Source organism: Trichechus manatus, unplaced genomic scaffold (genome assembly GCF_000243295.1).
Source record: "Trichechus manatus latirostris isolate Lorelei unplaced genomic scaffold, TriManLat1.0 scaffold00031, whole genome shotgun sequence".
Taxonomy (NCBI): domain Eukaryota; kingdom Metazoa; phylum Chordata; class Mammalia; order Sirenia; family Trichechidae; genus Trichechus; species Trichechus manatus.
Genome location: NW_004443967.1, coordinates 5,138,600 through 5,156,681, shown reverse-complemented (window position 1 = coordinate 5,156,681; position 18,082 = coordinate 5,138,600). Strand labels below are relative to the sequence as shown.

The following is an 18,082-nucleotide window of genomic DNA, read 5'->3' as shown; positions in this document are numbered from 1 at the left end:
GGAAGAATGAGAGTTGGAATGGAAACATAAAAAGATCTCTTTAATGTAATTTTCATTCTGGGACTGTGTCTTCTGAATGGTAGGATAGATGGACAAAGTCAACACACAGGGAGGAAAAAAGAATTAGCTGAAAGGCAATTAGATGGACTTTTAAAAAGAATTGCGTGAAGGAAAAAATGGGCTTTTTCAAGCATCTAGCTATTACTAGTAATTAAATGTCATTTTTTCTATGTTCTGTTGAAATGAATGACCGAAATAGTCTTTCTGCCAGGCCTCTCTTGGTTGATCTTTTTTTTTTGGAGGAAAATAAAAAGCCTTGTTGAAATCAAGAATGAATATGTGAACGTGTGCTGGGGAAATAAATGTAGGTATGATGGACCCTTGTTTATGAGAGGTCATGTGAGGTCAGCCACAGACAACTAGAAAGTTCTTACTGCAGGTTCCTTTCTTCCCTTTGCCAAAATTCAAGTTTAAAGGCTTAAGCTGTTTACCTAATCTTACTGGCAAAATACTTTGAGAGATCACAGCCCATCTATAGTCCTTTCTATATTTGCTTTGCTTTCTCCTCTTCACCAACCCCCCCCCCATATATTTTTTTATTTTCGCCAAAGATGGCATTAAAAGAAAAAATTAAACATTTCAACTGTGCTCTCAGGTGGGTGTTTTTCTGCAAGGCATGAAATAAAAGGTGTTTAAAGGAAAGTAAGCAAATTGCATCTATTCTTATCTGCTTAATCATAGGTTCTTGCTGTTTCCCCTTCTTTGGGAAGCAGGAGTAGGTATACCTTTGGGGATAAACATTTGAAATCGTCTTCACTTATAATATAGGCAAGGAAGTCATTTTGTTTATCCTAACTCCCATAGAGAATTGCAGGCACAGGCTGCTGACCTACTGGGTTATTGAATTTAATTCATGATTACTGAGTCACTGTTGTTAACCTGGATATCTGAATGGCTTGAAAAGGTAACTTAGGGTAAATAATTGCATGTAAGGATCATCTGTGGAAATTTGGGGGCTCTGAAACGAGGTGACGTTAGAGTTAATGGTAAAGAAGTAACCAGAAGCGGTATTTGTACGAAGGAAAGCATGTCAATAAATTAGTGCTTTTGAAGATCAGATGAGTTTCAGTTTGAGTGGCCTACACATAAACTGTTAGGTTGGAGGAATAGCTCTGTGCCTTTTGAAAATGTCTTGGCCATCAAAGACCCTCAGCAAGTCATATAGGAATTAGGGTGGAAAAAATACGGCCCAAAGAAGAAAAGGGATTTTTTAAAATATATGCAGATGTTAACAACGTAAAACTCATCAGGATAGAATTCTAGATGTTTAGTGTTAAAATGTAAAATTCTAAATATCTGGGATTAAAACTCCAAAAGTTATTGTTTAGTTTTAAAACATAATTTTATCTTCATAAGGGAGAGACTGCTAACCTCCGCTGGTTGAGTAAATTCACTTGGAGTGCCACTAGGGACCATGACAAAAGCAGGCAACCATGTGTGTCATTTCAGCCTTGAAAACAGTTCAAGAGGCAGCACACCAGGCACCATCCTGGCAGATAAGGCAGGCAGAGGTCAGTGCCATCTGGCCTGGGAAGGCATTAATGACTACAGCTGAGATATCAGCAGGAAGTCACTGTCCCTGGGAGGACTCAGGATCATTTCATAGAGTTTTCAAGGAGGGGAAGGACATTTGTCAACTCCTGGTGGGACTTCTGCCCCAAATATTGTGATAAATTGCTTAACATGTCTGAGTTCTGGTGGGATGGAATCCAAGTGTGAGAGCTATAGAAGTCTTGGGAAGCCTAGTCTATGTAACATTTGAAAGGAATATCCTATCATAAAGAGCAAAACGAGGCAGTGCTGGTTAAGGAAGGCCAGCAAGAAATGCAGTCTAATGCCCAATGGACATAGAGAATGTTGAGCAATTGCTATGGGCTATGTACTTGGAGCTTTACACATTGTTATTTAATCCCACAAAGTAGGTGTTGTTAATATCTTTCCTGTTCCATAAATGGAGAAACTGAGGCTCAAGGGTGTTTTTAAAAATGCAAAAAACTCATACAATGTCACACAACTAGTGGAGTCAGGATTTAAGCCAAGTCGTCTGACTTCAAAGCCGGCCTTTAACCCCGCTATATTATACTATACATAAACCAAAAACCCACTGCCATCTCGAGTCGATTCCAACTCATAGCAACCCAATAGGGTTTCCAAGTCTGTAAATCTCTACAGAAGCAAACTGCCACATCTTTCTCCCGTGGAGCTGCTGGTGGTTTCGAACCACCAACCTTTTGGTTAGTTGATTGCTTTAACCACTACGCCACCAGGGCTCCTATACTATATACAGCAGTGTGTTTTCCCATAATTTCAATATAGACAGGAAAACAAGAGTAAAAAAAAAAAAAAAAAAACCTCCTGCTGTCAAGTCGATTCCTATAGTGACCTCATAGAACAGAGTAGAATTGCCGTGGAGCATTTCCAAGGAGCAGCTGATGGATTTGAACTGCTGACCATTTGGGTAGTAGTCTGAACTCTTATTCACTGCGCCACCAGGCCTCCATAATGAAGGATCATTGTAAGAAAATAGACAAGCAAGAATGTAGCTCAGCCCATAAGCAAGATGCCCGTGGAAGTAAATTTCATAGTAAGGGTAGGAGGTTAGAGTGAAGCAAAAGCGAGCAATGGTAAATGCCATGAAATAAAGAACAGGTTCTACATCTCCAGGGAACATCTTGAGCACTTCTTAAATAATGCTGATAGTCTGAAGATGCAAATGGTGAACACAGGTGATCACCCTAGGAGGAGTCGGAGCAGCAGCAGATTTGGTGAACAGTTGACTTGACTTTGAAAAATGTCTGACTATAAAAATCTAAAATATTTCATTTGAAATTAGAGAACCCAGGGCAGGTGTATGTAAATTGGAGAAGGTGATTCAAATCTGAAAACCTTTAAAGAATCAAACAATACTTGACAAGTATTCAAATTGCTGAGCAACTCTGTTAAACCTTTTAGCCCAACAATTTTAATCGTGCAAATGGAACAAGATAAATGCTTCAGAGAATGCCTGCATAGCTCTAGGGATACTTTAATCCAATGAAGAAGGGAGGTAGACTGAAACTGAACTAAAATAGAGGACTAGAGCCAACCTTTTCTTTCTGTGGAGTTTTTCATCACTGACTGAGAACACAAAAGCCCCTTCCCTACAGGTGTGCGTGCTGTTATTCAGCTATATTCTTACAGCTTATGCCGGAGAAGGAGAACAAAATACTTCAGACCCCCTCCCAGCTGCATCATTACAGGAAAAGCAAAAAGTCTTCCTGACCCACATTTGGCAAAAATAGGGATGAGTGTGAGACCCCAATGCTCCAGCACTTTGGCTGCTTACACGGTGTCCTACATGCTTGTTAATGAAAACAGGCTTTTATTGTAGCAACCCCCATAACTGAAGTCAGCTGACTCTCCTGCAGCATACCCTCTGCTGCCCACCCCAACACAGTGAGTGATCGTGAGATTCTTACAGAGCTGTTGTTGTTAGGTGCTGTCAAGTCAATTTCAACTCATAGTGACTCCATGTGACAGAACAGAACTGTCCCATAGGGTTTCCTAAGCTGTAATCTTTACAGGAGCAGACCACCAGGTCCTTCTCCTTCAGAGCTGCTGAGTGGATTCGAACCACCAACCTTTCTGTTAGCAGCCAAGTGCTTAAGCTAGTGGCAATAAAATATTTTCAGTTAGCAGGTACTACTTCTGCTGTTTGATCTCAATATTTTTCTGTTGCTTTCAACCTGTTTGTCCCATAGCTATGTTGATGGGAAATGAATGGTCACACTGACCTTACAATATGGTCAAAAATTGATCTCACCCCTTTGGGAGCAAGGGAGAATGAAGAAAACAAGATACAAGGGAAAAATAAGTCCAAAGGACTAATGGACCACAACTACCACGGCCTCTACCAGACTGAGTCTAGTACAACTAAGTGGTGCCCAGCCACCACCACTGACTGCTCTGACAGGGATCACAACAGAGGGTACCAGACAGAGCTGGAAAAAAATATAGAACACAGTTCCAGCTCACAAAAAAAAGACCAGACTTACTGGCCTGACAGAGACTGGAGAAACCCCTAGAGTATGGCTCCGGATACCCTTTTAGCTCAGTAATGAAGTCACTCCCGAGGTTCACCATTCAGCCAAAAATTAGACAGCCCCATAAAACAAAGCAAGACTAATACGGCACAACAGTCCAGGGTCAAGGACTAGAAGGCAGGAGGGGATAGGAAAGCTGGTAATAGGGAACCCAAGGTTGAGAAGGGACAGTGTTGACATGTCGTGGGGTTGTTAACCATTGTCATAAAATAATATGTGTACTAACTGTTTAATGAGAAACTATTTGCTCTGTAAACCTGCATCTAAAGTACAATAAAATAAATAACAAAAACAGTAAATACTAAGCCAAAAAAAAAAAAAAAAAATGAGTGCAGTGGTTAAGAGTCTGGGCTCTGGAGCTATGGTACCTGGGCTCAAATGCTGACTCTGTTGCTTTCTTAACTGTGTGACTTGGAATACTCAAACTTTTCTTTTATCTGTAAATAGCTCAGATTTTTCTTTTTTATCTGAAAATAACAAACCCTACCCTCATAGGGTTATTGAGAAGATTAAATGAGATTATACCCGAGAAGTGCTTACTATAGCCACATAGTAAGTGGCTGTAATAATAATTTTATTATTATTATCAAAGTTAGCTGCTTTTAATATTCTTGTGCTGTTACTTAAGAGGTTTCATTCTGATATTTTGGCAAATATTAGATACTGGCTACTTGCAGCTGACAGACTACCCACAAAGACAGGTATTGATTCAACTTTGTTAAGCGGTGACATCTCTTTTTAAAGGAGTGTCGTATTTTGGTTGTGCCACTTCTACGTTTTGATTGGAAAATGGATCTCAGAATTGGCCATTTTTTGAATAGTGTTCTTGCGTGAATTCTTTATTTTTCAGCATTATTCAGGATCGGAAATTTTCTCATATTGAGATATGTCTATGATTGGAGAATTGTAACTCTAGAAGGAAAGTGTTTGTACATGACAGGTCTCGGGGAGGAGGCCTAGAGGCAGTGAGCTTGGCTAACCTCCACTTGGACACAGTGTGATTTCTCCAACCTCCACCTGCCCCGGTATCTCAAAGATACCAGAGACATTGGCTGAGAATGATTGATTCTGGCTCTCACTGCATTCTTCATTTTGGAGGGAGTCTGAGCATAGCTGTATGGAGTTGACCAGGTGTGTTTGCTTTTAGAGGTGAATTACGTAGTCAAGCAACATCCTTGTTGATAGGTGTTCTTTTGGCCTAGTTACACTCATATTCAAGGTGCCAAATATCAGTAGAAGCAATACTGAAAAAGAAAAGATCCTATTCCTAATGGAGAACTATAAACTATTCTCTCCTGGAAATAATTGCACAGAGATGAGGATGTTTTCTAAGAGTGGGCCTTTGGTTTTCTTTGCAGAACTCTCCAGAATATGCTAAGCAGCACTATGAGGCAGTTGATCCTAGTTTATACATTTCCCTCCAACTCGTTTAACCACCATACACTCTCAGGGTCCTACAAACATATCCATAAAAGTCTAGCTTCTTCCATCTCCTCCAGCAGCAGACCACCAACCTTACTCCAGTTACTCTTTGTGTGGTTAGGCTCAGATCCAAGTGATTAACATGAGTCAAATGTCCACGAACTGAGCATTTGTTTATAAATAATAAATTCCATCTCATTCACTCAACAGGTATTTATTGCTTGCCTTCTATATACCTGTGCGAAGCATTCGGTATATATAGTGGTGAAAAAATTCTGTGATGGCAGAGATCATGAGTAAAGTTAATGAGGGGGGTAGACATGATACAAGGAGACCAATAAATTTGTAATTATAAATTTTATTCATGAAGGGAAAAATAAGCAGGACACCATGAGAGAAAATAACAAGGGTTGAACTGAGTCTGGATCCAAGGAAGGCCTCTCTGAGGAGATAATATTTAAGCCAAGGATGAAGGAGGAAAAAAAAATTAACCAAGTAGAATGGGATAAATAAGAGCATTCCAGGCAGAGGAGCGGAAGGCTGAGACCCCTGAGGCGGGGAAGTGTGCCATGTTCCATGAGTGAGGATGAGTGGTGAGGGGTGGAGTAGGAGAGGAAGAAGGCGGGAGCAAAGTCATGAGGCCCTAGAGGTTGTGATTTTATTCTAAGTGGACAATGAAGCCAAAAGCAGGATCGTGGCAATCCAAATTATGTTCTTCAAAGATCTCCCAGGCCACCGAGTATTGTTTTTAGTTGCTGTCAAGTTGATTCTGACTCCTGGTGACCCCGTGTGTGCAGAGTAGAACTGCTCCCTAGGGTTTTCAGAAGCAGATCACCAGGCCTGTCTTTCAAGGCACCTCTGGGTGAGTTCAAACTGCCAACCTCTTAGATGGTAGGCAAGCGCTTAACTGCTTGTGTAACCAGGCAGCCTGGCCACTGGGTACCAAATGGATCTGAAGAAGGCAAGAGTGAAAGCAAGAAAACCACGTCGGAGGCCATTGCATTAGTCCAATGAGTGAAGGGATGGATGGCTGGGCTAGTACTGGTAATGGAGATGGACAAAAATAGGCAGCTTTGATGTGTTTTGAGGGTAAAACCAGAGGCTTTGTAAGGAATGAAGGGGGGAAGTCCCGAGAAAAGCCCCAAATACATTTTCAAAGCTGGATTGCACTCATGTTCATTTACCTTTCCTTCTAGGCTGTATTTCCGCTTATTCACAAAGATCACAAATCATTCCTTTCTAACTGGCTTAGCTTTTAGTGATGCTTAGGGACCCAGCTCAGTCTTGATTCTGAAGCCATGGTCTGAAACCTTATGAGACACTGTTTGTTTTGCAGCCTACCAGGACCTCCTCTGAGAGTATTTATTCTCGACCCGGCTCCAGTATTCCTGGCTCACCAGGTCATACTATCTATGTAAGTATCTACTTCTGGAACAGGTAAGTTAGTGGATCATACAAGCAGAGCAGATAATCCAAAATAGAAGCTAATTCTAAGTGATATCTCTGTTACTAGACCTGATTTTCACTTTTGTAGATCAGCCTTCTCAATCACGTTTTACTTCAGCTAGTTAAGTTTATATTTGACCATCATTGGAATGATCAAGTGGAAGACCTGTAGAATGCAGTAATATGATACAGGGCTTAAAAAATTGTTGTAGGTAACTTGCATATATTTGGAGATTAATTGTACATTTTATGAAGCTAGTTCTGAGGGGTCTTAAATTCTGCCACAAGGGTATTTAAATATTTAGTTTATTAAATATGCAATTCTTGTTTGTTGCCATCTGTGAGGATTTTTTTTACCATCTGTTTTCCTTCTCTGTAATAAATTTAGGAAATTATCCTTAAGGTTTACAGACTTCTCTGTTAGAGGAATTGTACGTAGTCTTTTCCATAAGGTTTTGGTGACTTTTTAAAAAACATGATTCATAGATGGCTCAGTGGGGAACTTCCTAAAGAGTATGGCTGTGCTAAGCAAAGCGTTTTGGCTTTTATTTTTAAGGTCTTTACTCTCTAAGCAAGACATACAATTCACTAATAAAAGTTCCCCCAAAGAAATGAGACTGCTCGGTAATTTTTCTTTGTGTTTCACTTTGCCAGGCAAAAGTAGACAATGAAATCCTGGATTACAAGGATTTAGCAGCCATTCCCAAGGTCAAGGCAATTTATGATATTGAACGTCCAGATCTTATTACCTATGAGCCTTTCTACACTTCGGGCTATGATGATAAACAGGAGAGACAGAGTCTCGGAGAGGTAATAAATTCCTAGAGGTTGCAAATTGTATAATAATTACCTTCTCTTTTGTCGCATGTATAAAAACTACTGTTTGGAGTCAAATCACAGTGTCCTTTTGATTGCCTGCTGTTTGCAGGCTTCCACGCCAGGTGCTTTGAGGTAGTCAAAAGCCTCTCACGAGATCCCTGCCCTCGGGGAGGCTACAGAGAGGAAAGTAGACCAACCACTTGCCTTGACTGGATTCAGACTCATGGCAACCCCACATGTATCAGAGTAGAACTGTGCTCCATAGGGTTTTCACTGGCTGATTTTTCAGAAGTTGATTGCCAGGCCTTTCTTCCAGGGCACCTCTGGGTAGACTCAAACCTCCAACCTTTTGGTTAGCAGCCGAGCATGTCAGTTGTTTGCACCTGCCAGAGACTACCACCTATCCAACAGTGAAGGATAAATATGCATCAGTACCAGGTTGTAGAGTAGCGGAGCCAACATGCTGAGACGGAAGCTGACGTCAGGGAAAGCTCTCTGAGTGAATAAAGGAGGGAGGGTCTTCCAGGTGGCCTTGGTCATGGGCAAGCTGGAAGTATGTTTATGGTGGTCCATGAGGAGAGAGAGCACATCCTCAATTTTGACAGCATCAGTTTTCAGCATTTTAAGACAGAATGTGCAAGAAAACACACAGAGAAGGGGGCAACAGTATAGCATGGTGGTAAGAGCCAGGGTTCTGGAATCTAATTATCTGGGCTCAGCCCAGAGGTCACCACATGCTGGTTGTGTGACTCTGGCCATGTGACAACTATTCTCATCCTAGTTTCCTCGTCTGCAAAGTGGATAGGATAATGACAGAACCTACTTCGTAGGGCGTTTGAGAGGATTCAGTAAACTAACCTATGTAAAGCAATTGGAAGAGGGCCAGACTTGTGTAAACAATCAGCAAGTGTCAGATACTGTTGTTTTTACCTGTCCTGTCGGGGCCTATTAATGCTCAGCCATCAGATCCAGCCTGCTGCCAGACCAGAGCCTCTTTAGTCCCTTGCTGCCCCCCTCCCCACCCCCATCCCAGGGCTGGAGTTTCCTGCTACCATCCTCCTACTCAGATCTAGTGGACTCTGGTCTGTTTCCCCGGGTCTTGTCAACGCATGTTACATTTTTTCCCTTTTATTTCAAAAATTGGAATCATCTATAACTGATTTGAATCTACTCAGGAGAGCTGTTACCCAGGTAGTGGATTGAAATCAGCTGTTCAGCCGAGGTTGAAACAGACTCTAATCCACTGGCTGCAAGAGACCTTCCCATAGTGCTTTGAGGTCTTAAATGAGATTAAAGAAAAGGCATGAACATGTGTGACTCTGTTTCATTTACTCTAAATTTATATATACAGTTCTTCTATTTTTTAATCTGGGTTCTGTTTCATAGCGTAGGTCTGCACTGAAACATTCCGTTGGGCAGAAAGCGATATTTGTTTTCATGCAGTGCCACCTGATGGTCACTTAGTTGTAGCTGCATCTGCGGCTACTCTCAACGCAGGTTGATTCCCCTGGGTTGTTCAGTTGCCACAGAGCACCAGAGAGCTTCCTAGGGATCAGAGGGCAAGGGGAGTTTCCTGAACTAAGGTGCAAAGGGCTGGTCTTAGAGAAGGTGGCCAAGAATTTTCTAGTGCTCAAGCCATACAAGCCAGGGGAGGTGAGTTGTTTGATGGTGTAATGAGGTGCATGCATGTGTGTGTGTGTGTGTGTGTGTGTTGTGTTTCCTAGAAGTTCTATTCTGAGCAGCAAAACATCGCAGTACTCAAGAGCTTGGGCTTTGAAGTGAAATTTTCTGGGCTTGAAACTAGACTTTGACACTAACCATATGACTTTGGAAAAATTGCATACTTCAGTCTCCTTATCTGTCAACTCAAGATAATAATACTTACCTCATAGGTTTTCTATAAGGATTAAATGAGATATGTAGATTAAAACAGTACCTGGCACACATAATAAGTGCTCAACAAAAATGCTGGCTGCTGTCAGAATCACCATCACCACTGTCATAGCCTGAAACAATGAACTCTTGTTTTGCGTGTGCATAGAATCTCGTTGGACGGTGTCCCTTGGATCAGAAATCAGATCTGTTAGTGAACTATTGCCCAACACATGCATGTTACTACTTAGATAACTTTACAAGCTATTCAGTTATTTTTCTGTTAGTTATTAAGATTTGTTCGTTAGATAGATAGTTAGCCGTAAAGTCGACTTCAGCTCATGGCAACTTCATGTACAAAAGAGCAAAACATTGCCCGGTCCTGCATCATCCTCACGGTCACTGGCTTGTTCGAGTCCATCCTTGTGGCTGTTGTGGCAGTCCATCTCATTAAGGGTCTCTGTCATTCTCACTGGGCCTCTACTTCACCAAACATGATGTCCTTCTCTAGCAATTGGTCGCTCCAAATGACGTGTCCAAAGCAAGCTGTTGTGATCCATCAAGTTTTCATTGGCTAATTTTTGGGAGTAGATCTCCAGGCCTTTCTTCCTACTCTGTCTTAGTCTAGAGGCTCTGCTGAAACCTGCCCACCATGGGTGACACTACTGGTGTTTGAAATACTGGTCACACGGCGTCCAGCATCACAGGAACATGCAAGCCACCACAGTGCAGCAAACTGACAGACAGGTGATGGATTACTTTCATAGAATCCATATGCTGTCATTTTAGAAACACTGCAGGAGAAGCTTGAAGTTCTGTGTAGCAATGTGTGTCTTCAGGAAGTGTGAGTGGTGGGTCCAGAACTGTGGTGTTGGAGCAGGGCAGACCTGGCCCCTGCCCTCAGGGAGCCCGTCTTTACATGGCTCAGATGCCCTGGAGACATGTAGTAGCTGCAGATAAAAAAAAGGCTCTTGAGTAATTCTGGGGCATAGGAGAGTCTGGCAGCTCATTGTGAATGTGGGGAAAGGAGAAAATTCTGGAACTGAGACATCCACCGCAGGTGGGGTTCTCCAGAAGTCTTTGTTTACATTTCATTTCTCTTTGAAGGCTTTTTGCATTTTAATTATAATATTTCATCCATCCTTTCAGAAAGTATTAGTTGAGCCCCTAATATATGCCAGGACCCTCTCTAGTCCCTGGGAGTTCATAGTTGTAAGTGAGTGAGGTCCCTGCCCAACTATGTAAGGTGGTTCTAGGTGGTGATAAGTGCTTTGAGGAAGAACAAAGCAGAGTCAGGAGAAAGCGTGAAGGGGGCTGGGGGAGCGGTCAGAGAAGGTGCTGCATGGTGGTACTTTGGAGCAGAGACCTCACCAAAGATGGAGGGTGAGCCCTGCCGGTGTCACAGTAAAAGGCACTGCAGACAGAGGGAACAGCATGTGCGGAGGTCCTGAGGTAAGGGAGATCTTGGCCTGATGATGGGCCCTGGGAAGCCTGTGTGCCTGGAAGGACAGAAGCTGGTGGGTGAGTGGTTGTAAGGTTGGTGAGGCGGCCAAGGCAAGATGCCACATGCCTGTCATCAAACCATTTTCAGTGATTGCTGTGGTTATAATGAAGTCAGCAATACTGTTCACAAAATCCTGTGTTTCAGTAGACACTAACTCTTAGTAGTAAATGGACCCCTCCCCTCCCCCACAGACTGAATTAGAAGCTGTGTGAGGATGCTGGCTTGTGCATTTTGCATAATGTTTCCAGGTGATTCTGGCAGTCAATTCTAATTAAAACTGGTAAAGAGCTAATAAAAGTGGTAACTTCAAATTCTCTTTTATTCTTCTAGTCTCCAAGGACTTTGTCCCCTACTCCATCAGCAGAAGTAAGTACCATTTTTGGAAATTACAGTGGGTGGAATTTGGGGGTTGCTTGCAACTTTCCTACACAGGAATTTTTGAGAAAGAACATAACACAGAAGAACGACAACAACCAAAAAATAAATAAAATAAACTCTGCAAAACTATGATGAATGTGAGGAGTACTTACCTGTAAAATACAGCATTGAAAAATAAAAATTAAAAAAAAAACACTGCTATGGAGTCAATTCCAACTCATAGCGTAGGGGATGAAAATAGCCTTCCACTGACTGTGTCTGTACCTCTGAGTGGTGGGAAAGGGTTTGCAATGAGTGAAGCCACTTGTCCCAATGTGGCTCCTCTCACCCACAATTAATTCATCTGAATGCTAATGTACTGGATTATCTGAAATAACCAGTCGTGGGCATTGTGTATTCTGTAATCAGAGCTGTTTTCTCTGGAGGCCACTCCTTTATTTCAAGAATCAGTAGTTTGGTCTTAAAGCCAACTAGCTTTCTAGAGAGTCTTTTCTAAAGTGAGACTGATCCTCAGCCTATCCCTGTAATTTTAGAGAGTAAAATCTCTGCAGTATTCTAACGATTTATGACAGAAGGCAGTGATTTTATTAATTTCTATTAGTATTCTTATAATTTATGTGTGAGGCTATGAAGAGTGAACTTCTGTTATTGACCAATTGTAAGGTTGAAGCATATCATTTGAGGACCTCTTTGTTGTTTTATTGTTGTTTTTATTTAGTTTATTGTGATAGCCAACTAGGACAAAGCAAAGTTTCTTTGCCATTTGCTCTCACATTTCACACAGCTGTGGTTACTGGGTTTTTAATTTATAGTCGTTATTTACACATTTCTTTAGAATTTTTATTTTTATTGCATTAGTAGAAGCTTCATAGGAAAACAAATTCCTAAAATGTAAAACATTATTCTTTGTACTCTTTCAATTCTTTTAACACTTTTATTGTGTGTGTGTGTGTGTGTGTGTGTTTTATTCCCCAATATATTTTTTTCTAGGTTTGGGCATAGGTGATATTAATGTTGTGATTGTATTCCATTGAATTGATACGCCATAATTTGCTTAATCATTCTGCAGTTTGTTGAGCATGTAATCGAAATGTTTGCCTTCACGAAGGGTGATACTATAAATCTCCTTAAGTAAATTATTCCTTTTAAAGATCATTTTAAATTATTTCCTCGGAATGTGTTTCCCAAAGTGGGAGGTAGAATCACTGGGTTTAAGGCCAGGACCAGCTTGTTCTCTAGGAGAATTTAAAATGTCACCAGATGACTGTTACAGATATGGTGGGTTGGAACAAGAAGTGAGGCAGGTTCCAAAGCGTGCTCTGCCTGTACTAACCACGCACCCACACACAGGTCACTCACCTCCTTGACACCTTGTCTCTACGCAGGTGGCGAAGGGGTAAAATCTCATAGGCTACCTTCCTTCTTGCCATGCAGATCTGATAAAAGGATGTATGTAAACACACTTTGTAAAACTGAAAAGCACAATATAAAAGTGGTCATTGGAATTATTGCCTCTTTTCTCACAGCTCTGTCGATATTGGAGGTTATCATTTTTATGACTTAAAATTTTAGTTAACACAAGTACTGCAGATTTTGAGCAAAATGCATTAGCCACTAGATGCTCATTTACTCACATATTTAAGGAATATGGTCCTAAATATGTGCAGGAACAAGTAGGCAACGTAGTTCCTCGGCAGCTTCTCTGGAACTTAATTTCGCTTGACAGTGATGATAACCTGCAGGTATGTTTTGTCTTCACTCTTTCTCGGGCTTTGTTTCCAGGGCTACCAGGATGTTCGGGATCGGATGATCCACCGATCCACTAGTCAGGGCTCCATCAACTCCCCTGTGTACAGCCGGCATAGTTACACTCCAACCACATCTCGTTCTCCGCAGCATTTTCACAGGCCTGGTAAGGGCACCTGTTTCCGTTTCCACGATTCACTCCATATCATAATCTCTGTTCCTTTGTGATTTTTGTCCCCCACCACTGATACTGTACTGAAAAATCTGTCTGCCAAATATTTCTGCCTCTCCCCCAGAAAAAAAAAAAAATGTAAACTGATATTCAACTATATTTTATATCTTTTCTTGAAACATCAGTCATTTTATAGTTATATTCATTATGATTTGTAAGAGAATTATGTTTTGACAATGGACTACTTGTGGAAGCAGGGGAATTTTGTTTTGTTTGGCTTGAAGAGAATCTCATCACTTTGAGACTTAAATGGAAGCTCTCCAAGAGAAAATATTTTGATGTACTTTTTTAGGCATATCAGCACCATCTAAAATCTAGTATTAGCCATCTGGTGACAGATATATTATGTTTCCCTTATCCAGGGATAAATGGTGTTACAAAACATGCTGGTTAAGCACCTCCTAGACGGAGTCTTTGGTGGTGTGCTAGATAACTTTCAAGATCCCTTCCAACCCTAAAATTTTGAATCAGACTTATAAAACATATATTTACATATATCTCAGAAATATACTGCAATAGAAAATATCTAATAGTAATGGACTTCGTTTGACCTGTATTTGCACAGAAATTGGCCCCTATTGCTTTTAGTGAGGGCCTCGTATGTAGAGGAGGAGAACAGAGATCCCAGCACAGATTCAAGGTTCCCTGAGCAATAGATTTGTAAAGGAAGACTGTGGCTTTCTAAACAAACTTGGTGATTATGTGCATCTATGAAGACTTCATTTTAAGCTTCTTAACTCCTAGACAGTCTCATGAGGACAAAACCATTCACATGCTAAGTGGTTTTATAAAATGTATAAGAGATAAAACCAAAGGAAATTAACAGAATATAAGAAGGCTGCAATGTTCTCTTTAAAGCCATAGATCTAATACTTGGAGAGGATTGAATTCTTCCTACTTGATCTTCCAGTAAACAACTTTTCTCTAGGCTCCTAACTATTTCCTCAGTATTTAATGAATTACATTAAGTGAAATTTTGAGGGGCCAAATTCTTTGTTTTTTAATGTGTAACTATAATCATTTTATCGATGTCCTGGGCGTGGGTCTGGATTTGAGCCCTTGTCTATTTGGGTGATGAAAAATTCCATGCGGCCACCCCAGGATTTATGCTGAGGTCACTGAGACCTCAGCCGTGGCATTGTCAGGGTGGCGTGGGGGAACAGGGATGTTGTTGTTTCAGAGATTCCTGAATAGTGGGCAAGTGGTCGGTCAGGGACGCCTCTCCCCCCAAAAGGCCATGTCCACAGTGAGCACTGCAAAGTTTGCATCTGTTCTGGTCATGGTTCTGTTTTCAATAGCCTTTAGAATGTTTCCCGTTCTAAGCACTTCTCCACTTCTCCTTTCATGATATATTTCTGTATATGCGTGATGCTGATTGATAAGAGTTTAGATAGATAGATACTGATACGTATAATTTTTTTTTTAGGTTCACCCTTCCAAAGAGAAGCTGGTGGGGTTCTGATGACATAATCATAGTCTTTGTAGAACACCCCAAAGTATCTATTCCCCAAGTTCTAGATCCCAGATGATGATTCAGATCCCCTAGGTCTGTATTAGTTTTAACGGTCCATTCTTCTTCCAAGATTCACTAAGTTTCTAAGTCCCCAGTGCTACTGCTACATATGTCTTAGGATCATGAGTGGCTCTCTGCTGCCCAGGGAGCATGGACAGGTTTTCCTTCTACATAGCTAAAGTAAAATTAAGCTTCCAGTGGGAGAGGTTGGCCGCTTAGCAAAGAATCTGCCCCTTCCATAGAAGAACTACTTTTTCAAGTTTCTTGAAGTGACGGTCATTTTTTCGCATGGGTTTCAGAGGGCTCTGTTTTTTCAGGTTTCTTTAACAAACAGCTGTTGTGTCTAAATGATGACACCCAGTACTGGCTCCCCAGTGGCTGGCATCATTCTGACACCATGTTCTGGAAATCATTGCTTCTTAAGGAAGCCATTTATTCTCAGAGAGTGAATCCGTACTGACCTGAACCTATTTGTAAATACTCCCCGCCTCTGCCTAACCCTTAGCCAGTGTATTGTTAACCCTTTTCCTTCCTTCTTTTCAGACTCCTGATTAACGTTCTTTATTTTTCTTCCTTGGAACAAAGACGGTGTCCCTGCTCCTGTGTTAATTTCTGTTCTTCTTTTCTGTTTTCCCCTTGCCCTGCCCCTGACTCCCTGCTGCGCAGAGCTGCTGTCTCCTGGTGTGCAGAGGTTGTCCTACCTGCGCACCAGCAGCCTCAGCTCCACCCACAGTGACTCCCGCCCCAACTCCCCCTTCCGACACCACTTCATTCCCTATATCAAAGGTAAGGAGTCAGGCCTCTCCAGGCAGCGTCCTGCATAGTGGAGATTTATTAGCACCCTGGGAAGGCTAATAAGGTGTATCTCCAAGAGTTAGCTCCAAGCTTTTGACCTCTCAGCATGCCTGCCGTGTGTCATGACTATACCCAGTGGTGCCCTAGAACTGGCATAGCATCTCTCCTTAGGAGAAATATGTCATTTCTAAAGGCTCTAGATGAAGAAACAGGAAGTACATTTAAGCCTATAAGATGTACGATCTACCACTTAGAAAAATACATATTATTATTTTGTTTTTGTATACATCAAAAGCAAAATATGATACATAACTGGGTTTTCTTCCTGGTTTTATTGTGCGATATGTCTCAGCAAACACGACAGTGTTTAACAACAAATATCCAAACATCTTGATGGTGAGAAGCTACTTAATATTAACAAGTCTGGACGACATAAAAAGACCCATGGCAACCAAGAAGTCGGTTGTTTCAACTGTAACTTAAATTTCTCTCTTTGAGCCAACTCTTCAATGGTCTTCTTTGGATTTGTCCTGATTGCCACACGATAGAGAAGGGAGACTTTGCCTTCTGTTTTCTGTTCCCTTGGCGGGCTGGAAAATTAGCCTGCCCCACATTGTATCCCATTCCCTTTATGGCATCCCCATTGTTTTTCTCATTGTCCGTTATGCTTCTGTGGCAGTTCTCAACCAGGGCTTTTGTGCCCCTCCATGTGCTGGGGGAGCCATGAGCTCTAAAGAAGTTCTAAAGGGACCATGACTTAAGTATAAACTCCCAGAGAGATGCAAACTTTCCCCGTAGTCTTCATTTGAACCAAATTAACCAATAAAAACAGCTGAGAGAGGGAGTAGGCGGCAAGTACAGATGTTGCCCTGGGTCTTAGAACAGTCCTAAAGGATTCCAACCGTGTGTTCCAAGCGCTAACATCATTAACGCACCCAGTGAGTAGTCTCAGTGTTGTTCTATCTTCCTGAACTTTCATTTGCAATCTATCCAAGTGATTTTCTTTTTGCTCACTTGGATTGTGGAGCAACTGTGTCCTAAAAAATAGATGTACTGCACTTACCAGTCTGCAGTTACTTTACAAATGTGCTATTTCAGCATTTTTCTATGCTTTGGAAATAATATTGCTGACATGCTTATTGAAGATACACATCATTTGCCATTCGCAAAGAGATCAGTCTTTTTCATTCAGTAGGCGCAGCACTTTCTAAAAGTCTTGACAGATGACTGAAAACTATTGTTGATAGATTATTACTAATTAGTATTTTGGGGAAAAGCCTCTATTGTCTAAATTTCAAGCTGGTCCTTTAGAGAATGTTTATAAAACCATAGGAAATGACTGAAGAAACTTCACAAGTATATTTTAAAGAGACTTTAATATAGAAGCCCTCGGCCAAATTAAGATTTTGTTTGTTTGAGTATTTCTAATAGAAGAGACAATAAATTTGTTAATTCATTAAAATGTAAACTTCCACGTTTTGTCATTGTATGTTTCATGGTTCAGAAGAGGTACTTTTTGTAGAATGAAAAATGTCATGTGCCCAGTAAAGTTATACAAAGTTTGTCCAGATAACATGTTACAAAACATCCATGACTAACAATACCGGTGTCTGTGAGCAGCCGTGTCCAGAGGTGGAAGTCCATGAATATGGCGCCCCAGGTTTGAATGTTATCTCTGTCACTTGCTGGCTGTGTGGTCTTAGGTTGTTTACTTAACCTTTTGAGTATCACTTTCTCATCTGTTAAATGGGAAGGATGATACCTGTCTCCTAGGTCACTAGGGGCGTGTGAGGTAAAGTGCCCTGTGTGTAGTAAGCACTCACTTTACGTCCGCCCCTGATTTCCTCGTCAGCATGTGCTTTTCTGCTCCCATTCCATTCACTCTTCACAGCAGCCCTGTGGAGAAGGCCAAGGGAGGAGAGGAGGAAGCTGAGGCCCCAGTGAAGAGGCCTGGCCAAGGGCTTACAACTAGGAAGTGGCAGCGTCTGAACTGGAACCCAGACCTTCTCTTCCCAGAAGTGCTCCTTCCAATTCCGACTCATAGTGACCCTATAGGACAGAGTAGAACTGTCCCATAGGGTTCCCAAGGAACAGGTGGTGGATTCGAACTCCAAAAAGATGCTCTTAACCACTGCACCACCGGGGCTTCCTCTTCATATTAGGCGCTAACTTTTATTTCCCATCTGCTTTTAACGAGAAAATTGCATTCTCGT

General features: G+C 41.5%; 1 protein-coding gene across 9 annotated transcripts in view; it reads left to right on the top strand.

The window, feature by feature from the left end:
- The window catches only part of ABLIM1 (actin binding LIM protein 1), a 186,796-nt gene that overhangs the window by 141,736 nt on the left and 26,978 nt on the right, over nucleotides 1-18,082 (top strand). For all 9 annotated transcript variants that reach the window (XM_023729976.1, XM_023729975.1, XM_004374865.2 and 6 more), the window contains 4 exons: nucleotides 6,901-6,978; nucleotides 7,665-7,820; nucleotides 11,536-11,571; nucleotides 13,366-13,495. In XM_023729976.1, coding sequence (XP_023585744.1) covers nucleotides 6,901-6,978; nucleotides 7,665-7,820; nucleotides 11,536-11,571; nucleotides 13,366-13,495 — 400 coding nt within the window. The remainder of the gene's footprint in view (nucleotides 1-6,900; nucleotides 6,979-7,664; nucleotides 7,821-11,535; nucleotides 11,572-13,365; nucleotides 13,496-18,082) is intronic.